At 37.3% G+C, this 10,364-nt stretch overlaps 1 protein-coding gene across 2 annotated transcripts; it reads left to right on the top strand.

The window, feature by feature from the left end:
- Nucleotides 1–632: 632 nt before the first annotated feature.
- On the top strand, nt 633–10,062 carry LOC122648298. Of its 2 annotated transcripts, XM_043841527.1 has the most exons (8): nt 633–779; nt 892–992; nt 8,394–8,428; nt 8,540–8,597; nt 8,711–8,785; nt 8,852–9,009; nt 9,092–9,358; nt 9,690–10,062. In XM_043841527.1, the coding sequence occupies exons 1-8, from the start codon at nt 746–748 to the stop codon at nt 9,937–9,939; spliced, it is 978 nt and encodes a 325-aa protein (XP_043697462.1). In that variant the 5' UTR covers nt 633–745; the 3' UTR covers nt 9,940–10,062. The 2 variants fall into 2 exon arrangements, with proteins under 2 accessions (XP_043697462.1, XP_043697460.1); XM_043841525.1 differs by lacking the exons at nt 633–779; nt 892–992 and adding an exon at nt 1,455–1,737 and having other exon boundaries at nt 8,332–8,428.
- Nucleotides 10,063–10,364: the final 302 nt, after the last annotated feature.

The following is a 10,364-nucleotide window of genomic DNA, read 5'->3' as shown; positions in this document are numbered from 1 at the left end:
CTCAATAGCTTGAGGCCTAAGTCAATTGATGGTAGAGAGTGAATTCTTGTATTTGAGATTGACTTCCAACAGGTCTCTCAGTTTTGTGTTCTCGCAATGGTTCCTACAGCTTTTGGCATATTGGTTTGGAACATAATAATTGATATCAAAACTTACTCATTACATTTCGGGTTCAAATCACCAAAGGATCTACCTGGAGTGAAGTGAGAGCTCAGCTACTAAAGACATTGGCTGCAGGAGTGTGTTGGTATGTTACGATCCTACTCATTAAATGTGTTGGTTTGACCGTCGCCACATTTGTAGCACTTTCGTTGTATTGGCTTGACATGGAATGTTTTATGAGATCATATGTTTTTGTGGGGCGATTTATACTTATGCCCCTGAAAACTCCATGTGCTACCTAAACCCCGCCACAGAAATCGTAAAAAGCAAATTGGTTTTGCAGTTTGCAAAAGCAACTCTCTTCCTCCCTCAATAAAAAAAAAAGCATTTTGACTTATTTATTAGGGAGCAAGAAAACCAGGAAACACATAAAAGAGCATCCCAATGCACAAGTCTCCCGCTACTGCAGGGTCTAAATCCGTATTTGTCTTACCTTTTTAAAATGGACAGACACGCACATGCACACACACACACACACACACTGACTCACATACTGTAAGTGGCATCAGGCATGTATTATATGGATTAAAAACTGTTTTTTTTTCTTAATTTTGCAGGGCCTCTGCACAGAAATTTCACTTTCATGTCCTGGAATTTTGTGAAAAACATATCAATGGGTAAACAATATTTGATCCTTATGAGAATATTCAAAACTTGTCTCTCTAATGTTACTTTTTCTTTTTATCATAATCTTTGGATGTAAATTCATGATTCCTTTGATTCATCTAGATGCTAGGTTAATTCCAAGGGTGTTGTTGGCCCATATCCCATTGTATCGACCAGACTGGACTTCTTGTGGACCACACCGTTCTTCTCCAATTATCAATCAAGTATGATACTATGTCCATGTTGTTTTTCATATTTAAATACTGTCTTCTTGTTAATAATCTCACCTTCTGTGCCATTTTGTTTACTTCCTGTTTAGAGAAAAATACTAACAAACTTATTTAACTTCGTAGTTCAAAGGATTAATAATGAATTATTGGCTTCAGCATGAGATTGCTCCCATGGTAAAGTTGACTAATAACATAGAGATTATCTTTGAGTCCAATACCAACAGAAAAAAGAATACACAAAATGATGCCAAATTGTTGTATAGTGAGGAGTGGAAAGAGAGTGGTTTCCTTTTTGGAAAACCAACTCCCATTCCCAATATGACTCTCATTCCTCTCACATTCATATACCTCTCTTACTCTCTCTTTTTCTTTAACTTTTCTATTTTGTCTTTTGGCATTAGCTGAAGGAGGTGAGGCTCATATATGATATAATCCATTGTTGAGAGTGATTCCAAGTTGCGAGGTGCTATTTTTTTTTAAATAACGGGGGTGGCTCACCCACATTTTCTTTTTTGGGTTTCTCTCTTGGGGTGTGAGGTTTTGCTCTCTTGTGCATTCCTTGGGTTTGGGGTTGTGGGAATGTCGAAGTGTTCTTGTACTCTATTTTTTTCTGGTGGAAAGAAGACTCCACCATGCTGCCCCGTGGATGTAGGCCACTGTGCTGAACCACGTAAATCTTTGTGTTCTTTGTGTTTGGCTAATTTATGCTATTTAGCTCGTTATTTTCTTAGGCCTTGTGTGCGGTGTTTGAGTTAAAATAATACCGCAAGCGTACGGGTCAATCGTAGCTACGGGTCGAACACGAGGAGATATACGCCACTCTATTTAATTAACTTAAAAGTAATGCAAAGTGAACCAAATTAAAGTGTTAAATTAAACTAATTAAACTAATGAAAAGTAATGCATCCTAACTCATAAGCATCTAACAAAATTAAGGGATTAAATTGGCGTCCTAACACATGAGCATCTAACCTATCAAACTAAAGCGAATTGAAAGGAATAACAAAAGCGCAGCCACACTTCATAATCACATAAAAAGAAATAAGGGAATAAAAGTGCATCCACATACCACAACCATATAAAAAAAATAAAAGAAATAGAGGGAGAAGAAGAAGAAGATAGAGAGAGATAAAGGAAAGGGAGAATAAGATTAAGGGTTTAGAGAATGAGATACCTCGATGTGCTTGAATACTTGAATAAACTCACCATGGCTTCCTCTTCTAAATCTCCATGTCTTGTCATCAACATAGGAACTTAGACTAAGAAGCTTTAAACTAAAACTATTACAACCATTAAACTAGACTTATGAAATCAAAACTAAGAACTTGAAATCAAAACTAAGAACTTAAGCCAAAAATAGGAAAAAAAGAGAAAATTTCACTAAGTGAATGAAATAAAAATTACACTAAAAAACTGAATTAAAATTGAACTAAAAACTGAACTAAAAAACTACTAACTCCTTACAACCCAGAGGGTAAGGGGTATTTATAAGAGGAAGAGAGGAGAAGAGAAAAGAGGGAAGTGTAGGAGAAATATTCCCTAAGAAAAGAGAATATTCTCTTCTCCTTCCTCTTTTACAATGCCTTGAATCCTAAGAAAAAAGAAAAAAATAGAAAGAAGAAGAAGAGAAGATTGTTTACATAGACCTTCTATTTCTAGAAAAGTAAACTTCCAATTCTAACAAGTGCTTCCTTTTCTTTGTAGATATCTTCTCCAAGCAATAAAATCAAAGCATCTTTGATTTTTCAACTTTCCATAGGTGAGAGAATATCTTTCAAAATAAATCTATCCCAAGTAGAATTCCAGAAGTGCCCTTGAGAAGTTGGAGGAGAGAGAGAGTAAGGGTGATGACTAGGATTCCTTCAAGAATAAATAAAATACCCATTCTGTCCTTCAGAAAACCTGGAGCATGGGGTGCTTATATAGGCCTCACCATTGTGTTTCTTACGAAAAATCACCCAAAATAGACCCAAATTTCGTCCAATTTGGAGTTCGGGAGCCCAAGATATCTCAAGTTGAAGTTGGACTGTCCAGAGCCCTCCAAATGGAATCTTTCGGGTACAAGAAATATAACTTCTGGTTATTGCGTTAAGGCCCCTAGAATCTGAACTTTCGCTTCACTTTGTCTCCGGCCGACTATCAATAATTACAAATAAACCCCTACAGACCATTTTCGCGCTTCGTTACGGAAACGGCCGTAACTTCTTCGTTTCAATTCGGAATCAAATGCCGTTTGAACCGTTACGAAGCTGACTCGATGGGCTACACATCCAAGCCATTAATACCTTTAAACAGCTTAAAAACATTTCTTTAACATCATCTCTTCCATTTTCTCAAGAATTCACCTAAAACCTGAAAAGCACAAGAAAGCACCTAGTAACTCTGTCCAATGTGGTAAAATGTATGCTTTATGCCCTAAGATTTCACACATAAATGTGCTCATCAGATTCCCCCACACTTGAACGTTACTTGTCCTCAAGTAAAGCAAAAACAAAAACTAACATAGAATGTAAAAAATCCTAACTCACTTTCGTAGGAATCACGGTTGCACTTAGCATGTGCAACAAGCCTTTAAACCCCTAGGTTACCCCTAGTGGACGAGTTGTGTCTCGTGGGTGTTTGCAGTGAATATACTCCCAAAATTCAATTTTAAATGAATGCTGTAAATTTTAATCATGGCATAAGTAGGACAGTGCACATAATCCCAAAAAGTGTTCAACTAAAGATCAAGGAGCCAAAGGTTCCCCCACACTTGAATTTTATCACCCCACATCAATTCAAGTAACAAGCATGCATCAAGTTCAAGGGATCTCCTCATATTTTCTGAACACTACTCACCTTCAAGTGAACCCCCCATAGCATCGATGGAACCAAAGACTTAGGCATTGAGTAATGTTGACCATACTTTTTTTTTTTCGGCATTAAGGCAAAAGTTTTTTCTTTCTCAACCACAAACTCTATTTCTACTCCACTCTGTTCTCGAATGACATGGTGGAGCATACACCGACACCCAAATACTTGGTAGCTTCGCTTTTGCATATATCCATAAGACATGAGACATTGATGCAGAGTTTTTTTGAGTTTCATTCAGATGAGCACACTGCTAGTCAGTTTTTTTCTTTCTATTCCTTGTTTTTTTTTTTTTTTTTTCATTCACTTCCACTTTCATGCCTTGCCTTGCCACAAACAAATTGGTCTCAACTACTAGCCAAAAGATCAAAGGGTCCATAAAACACATAGAGGAATTTAGCCATCAAATGAAATAACGCTATTATTTTTCAATTCAATCCCTCTCACCGGATACAAACCAATTACCGTCCTTGAAAAGGGATTTTTTATTATTTCGCATGCTAGGATACCTAATTCCCTCTTTCTCTCGCTTTGCAATCAAAGAGACATATGCACAAAACCAAACTATTGTCACAATCAAAATTCACCAATTAAGCCCAACATCCCCCCCACACTTAATTCATGCAGTGTCCTCAATGCATGCATAAAAGAAAGAATAAGGACAAGGGAGGAGATGAAGGGGCTTACCAGATATAATAAAAAAAAAAGATCATGAAGAATGATGAGCTCTACAAAAAGTGTTAGGAGCAGCAATAGAAATCTCAATCCATGGCCAGTAAATGGAGAAATAGCTTTAGAACCAGAAAACACTCGACCATGAATTTTAGTAAAGCGAGAAATAATACAGAAGTTAAGCACAACTGAGAAATATCCAATAGAAAAATCTATCCTCATGGGACAGTGAAAAATGAAGGCAATAAAACTCCAGCCATAAATCCGTCCCTCCTCTCCCGTTTGCAATGTAGAACACCTATCATTCTTTGAGAAACCAACCAAAAACGGATCACAATAAGCATAAAAATGATTATGAATAACCTCATCTAAATAATCATCAAAAATTGGAGGTTTACTCAAATCAATTCTAGCAATACAACTATCCGCTCTTTGCATAACTTGGTTTGCCAAATAAGAATCATGGAAATATGCTTGAAAGGCATTATGACTAACATTGTCCTCCTCAATAAAATCGTCAAACCTAGGAGGTTTGGACAAATCAACATGTGAGACAATGGAATCCTCAAAATGATAATTATTTAAGTTTTCCAAAGAGAGAGGGGGAGATCGAATTTCCTGGGTTTCTATGTTATCATGAAAATCTGATTCTAAATCAATAAAAACACTAAGCTCACTAAAATCAGAAATTTTAGGAAAAAGTTGGACTTCCCCAGGTAGCTCATCAAATCTCGCTTCACTAATTTCCTGAGGAGACTCGATCTCAACAAATAAATCATCATGAAAAGCAGCTTGTTGGGAATGACTCTCATTAACCTCAAATTGGGGTGGTGGACTTTCAATATCATTAAATTGGGGATGGAGTGGTTCATTCTGAATAGGAATCTGGTAATATAGATTAGGTTTAGGCTGACTAGGTAATGTACCCATTTCCTCCTCCTGCACCATGGTGATCAGTTGAGAGAGTTGCTTCTCCATGGTATTTTGGCTTATTGTGAGAAGATCTATGTATTTCTCAAGTTCATTCAGTCTGGCCTCCTCACCCATGTTCTGAAATTCAGGGGGTTGGTGGTATGGTTCAAGGAGAGGTGGCCCATTGAGATTCAATGGAGGGTTGGGCATTGGAGGACCAAACTGACCATGATATTGGAAATTGGGTGGTCCAGCTTGGTTATTCCATTGATCCCACAAAAAATTGGGATGATCACTCCACCCCTGATTGTAAGTGCCAAAAGAATTGTATTGAAATTGAGGACTCACATTCTCATCACCATAGCTACCCCCATAAAGATTAGGGCATCCTTCCATAACATGGATTGTCTGGGGAAGTAACCAATCAAAATTTCCCGAAAGTCCATAGTTGGGTTGGGGAGCAAAATTGTATTGGGGTGGTGCAAAATTGTTCTCTCTCACTACTTTTGGCTTCCCTAACCTGTTTACACATTTCCTCCAAAATCATGGTTGCCTTAGCATAGGTCCATCTTTCCCCCAAAGTCTTATTTGGAAGTGTATCTCCCATTATTCTAAATTAACCACCTATCCCAAATTGAGGTCTCCCATAAAAAAAAGTTTAAAGAAAAATAAAAGACTAGAAAAAAAAAATTACTAAAAACAAGAGGGAGCCCAAGGTAGAAAGTGCATCTATCCCTCAGAAATCGAAACAATGGTTCCAAAGCTGTAAGGTTGCCATATAGGTTGACAGCAAGGGAACCCGTATAGTCTTCACGAGCCACCTACGGGCGACTCCAAATGGATTCTGATGTAGGGTGGAGGACTACTATACGTTTATGTTTCCAACGCTCTCACTATGTCGCTTTCCTGTTATCAAGAGTGGTCACCTCCAAAGATAAGTCACATGCCAATCCAAACCACCCAACGAATCAAGGGGCACCAAGATTGGCTGGGTTTGGGCATATGAAGGACTTTAGATTGGGCGCACACTATTGAAACAGAAAAGAAACAAGAGGAGGTTTTCAAAATTTTTTTTTTTTTTTAAAAAAAAAAGAAAGAGGAGAAAGAGAAGAAACTAAAGCACTTCGAATTACTTAAAAATCAAAAAAATAAAGTGGTCAATAATCTCCCCGGCAACGGCGCCAAAAACTTGTTTGAGTTAAAATAATACCGCAAGCGTCGGGTCAATCGTAGCTACGTCGAACACGAGGAGATATACGCCACTCTATTTAATTAACTTAAAAGTAATGCAAAGTGAACCAAATTAAAGTGTTAAATTAAACTAATTAAACTAATGAAAAGTAATGCATCCTAACTCATAAGCATCTAACAAAATTAAGGGATTAAATTGGCGTCCTAACACATGAGCATCTAACCTATCAAACTAAAGCGAATTGAAAGGAATAACAAAAGCGCAGCCACACTTCATAATCACATAAAAAGAAATAAGGGAATAAAAGTGCATCCACATACCACAACCATATAAAAAAAATAAAAGAAATAGAGGGAGAAGAAGAAGAAGATAGAGAGAGATAGAGGAAAAGGAGAATAAGATTAAGGGTTTAGAGAATGAGATACCTCGATGTGCTTGAATACTTGAATAAACTCACCATGGCTTTCTCTTCTAAATCTCCATGTCTTGTCATCAACATAGGAACTTAGACTAAGAAGCTTTAAACTAAAACTATTACAACCATTAAACTAGACTTATGAAATCAAAACTAAGAACTTGAAATCAAAACTAAGAACTTAAGCCAAAAATAGGAAAAAAAGAGAAAATTTCACTAAGTGAATGAAATAAAAATTACACTAAAAAACTGAATTAAAATTGAACGAGAAACTAACTAAAAACTGAACTAAAAAACTACTAACTCCTTACAACCCAGAGGGTAAGGGGTATTTATAAGAGGAAGAGAGGAGAAGAGAGAAGAGGAAAGTGTAGGAGAAATATTCCCTAAGAAAAGAGAATATTCTCTTCTCCTTCCTCTTTTACAATGCCTTGAATCCTAAGAAAAAAGAAAAAAATAGAAAGAAGAAGAAGAGAAGATTGTTTACATAGACCTTCTATTTCTAGAAAAGTAAACTTCCAATTCTAACAAGTGCTTCCTTTTCTTTGTAGATATCTTCTCCAAGCAATAAAATCAAAGCATCTTTGATTTTTCAAATTTCCATAGGTGAGAGAATATCTTTCAAAATAAATCTATCCCAAGTAGAATTCCAGAAGTGCCCTTGAGAAGTTGGAGGAGAGAGAGAGTAAGGGTGATGACTAGGATTCCTTCAAGAATAAATAAAATACCCATTCTGTCCTTCAGAAAACCTGGAGCATGGGGTGCTTATATAGGCCTCACCATTGTGTTTCTTACGAAAAATCACCCAAAATAGACCCAAATTTCGTCCAATTTGGAGTTCGGGAGCCCAAGATATCTCAAGTTGAAGTTGGACTGTCCAGAGCCCTCCAAATGGAATCTTTCGGGTATAAGAAATATAACTTCTGGTTATTGCGTTAAGGCCCCTAGAATCCGAACTTTCGCTTCACTTTGTCTCCGGCCGATTGTCAATAATTACAAATAAACCCCTACAGACCATTTTCGCGCTTCGTTACGGAAACGGCCGTAACTTCTTCGTTTCAATTCGGAATCAAGTGCCGTTTGAACCGTTATGAAGCTGACTCGATGGGCTACACATCCAAGCCATTAATACCTTTAAACAGCTTAAAAACATTTCTTTAACATCATCTCTTCCATTTTCTCAAGAATTCACCTAAAACCTGAAAAGCACAAGAAAGCACCTAGTAACTCTGTCCAATGTGGTAAAATGTATGCTTTATGCCCTAAGATTTCACACATAAATGTGCTCATCATGCGGCAATTCACAACACAAATGGATTTACTTCTGTTATTTACATGGTATCTTTGTCTCCAGAGGATTTCTCATGCTGCTTTTGATCAAGAAATCATGTAAGTTTATCTTGTATTACTTTTTCTCTTAATTTGGAACTATATTAGATTTTACAATTTGCTTAATATGATTTAGTGGTTGATGGTTTAATTATTAGTCTGTTAATACAGATATCAGAATTATCTCTCTGAGGAAACATCAAGCCATTTACTGGATTTGGTCAAACCTGTGGGTCTCCATCCTCTCCCTCTATGATTTTATTCTATTTAATGGGTTTATAATTGGACAAACAGATCTTGCTACCAGCCAAATGTTCTTGCAATGATTCAGATTTACCGCAGGTACTTGTCCTTTCTGGTCATGATCATGATCAGTGTACAGTCACCCATCAAAGAAAATTTGGACCTGTGACAGAGGTATGTGCTTCAAAGTTGGGCCTCTTATTCCATCCAAGGTATGACATCTAACCATGAGTGTTGCAGCATACTGTAGGGACCATAAGTTGGCAACAGGGGAACTTATATCCATCATTCATGCTATTGTCAGTGAGTAAGCTCTCATTTTCTAACAGAACTGATCTAGAAGATGCAGTGTCCACACGATTGTGCTTTCTTCCGATGCAAACACACATATACATATGGTAATCTGCTACTGCAACGAGTTATACATGTTTCTTATTTAAGGAACACTTAACATTTGTTATCCCTATGCTTAAATGTCAGGTATCTCTCTCTCTTTGTTATTACCCTCCTTGTGCCCCTCCTTCGCCCAGCAAATGGGTTTGGCTGTTGGAATCATTACAGTCGCTTTATCGGAATCATCAGAAGAGCAATAAGTGGCAACACTTTTAAAGGTGGCCACAAAGAGAAGGATGAAAACGAAATCTGCGAGTATGAGACAATGTGGGATGCAGAGGGATCAATGCATCTTGTCAGGAAAGCCTCAAAAGTCTCATTTACAAGTTCAATTGACACAGAGTTGGTTGGAAGGTGGGCATAAATTAGTGCATGTGGGTGTATCTGTTGTATCTTTATGGGCTGTTGTATGCCAGCAGGAGCACTCGCAGGTGTTTCTGCTAATAGGCTGCTGTATGCATGCTGTGGCATTTGCAGGTGTTTCTGCTAATGCATCTCTCCTAAAATTACTTAGGGTCTTTTATTACGTCAGAAAGTCAATTTCTAGAATTTTCTGTCAGTAGGGTTAGAATGTTTTTCCTCTATGGCTTTCAAACATTTTGATGCACACACACACACACACACACACACAAAAGTAGTAGGAAGCTTCGGATGTAAATATAATATTATGTACTGGTCATCATAGGGGAAATGCTGTAGTTCGGTCATGGATGAAGAAACAGATGTCTCAAAATACCGATGCATCACTTTCTTTAGAGATGAATGGAGACGTTAGATTAGATGGAACTGGAAAATTTCCCCAAAGGTCAACATACAAGTTCAGGAGAATGATCAGCCTAAGATTATTTCGGACGTTCCAAATGCTTGTGGTCATTGCTGCTCTAAATGTCCCTCTGTATATCATGTTGTTGTTTAAGGATTGGATTGACCATTGATGTTGCCAGATCAATGATGGATCTGCATCAGATAATTGTGCTTTCTTGCATATGAAGTCCTCTTTTGGTTTTGTGACCTCCAGCTTGGGTAGTCTCAAATACTATATGGGTTGAGAAGCAAGTGCATGAGAGAATATCCTTCTAAAGTCGTCCGCGCAATACATTCTCTCCTCACTAGATGGGGTGGTGATGGTGGCTGTCTCTGCATTTTTTTTATTTATTTGTTTTTTTTCTTCTTATTTTTAAATGCTGTCATCCTTGCTTATACGTTGTATTATTCTAAATGTATTGTATTTTACGTGTCATAATATAATTGATGATTCAGATGAGTTTGTGTAACCAACTTGTTCCGTCTATTATTCTAAATGTATTGTTTTTTTCGTGTCATCCTTGTGCCGTATTTTACTTTAATGTACGGTTGTTTC

This window comes from Telopea speciosissima, unplaced genomic scaffold, assembly GCF_018873765.1.
Source record: "Telopea speciosissima isolate NSW1024214 ecotype Mountain lineage unplaced genomic scaffold, Tspe_v1 Tspe_v1.0721, whole genome shotgun sequence".
NCBI classification, from domain to species: Eukaryota; Viridiplantae; Streptophyta; class Magnoliopsida; order Proteales; family Proteaceae; genus Telopea; species Telopea speciosissima.
This window is presented reverse-complemented; position numbering and strand designations above follow the sequence as displayed.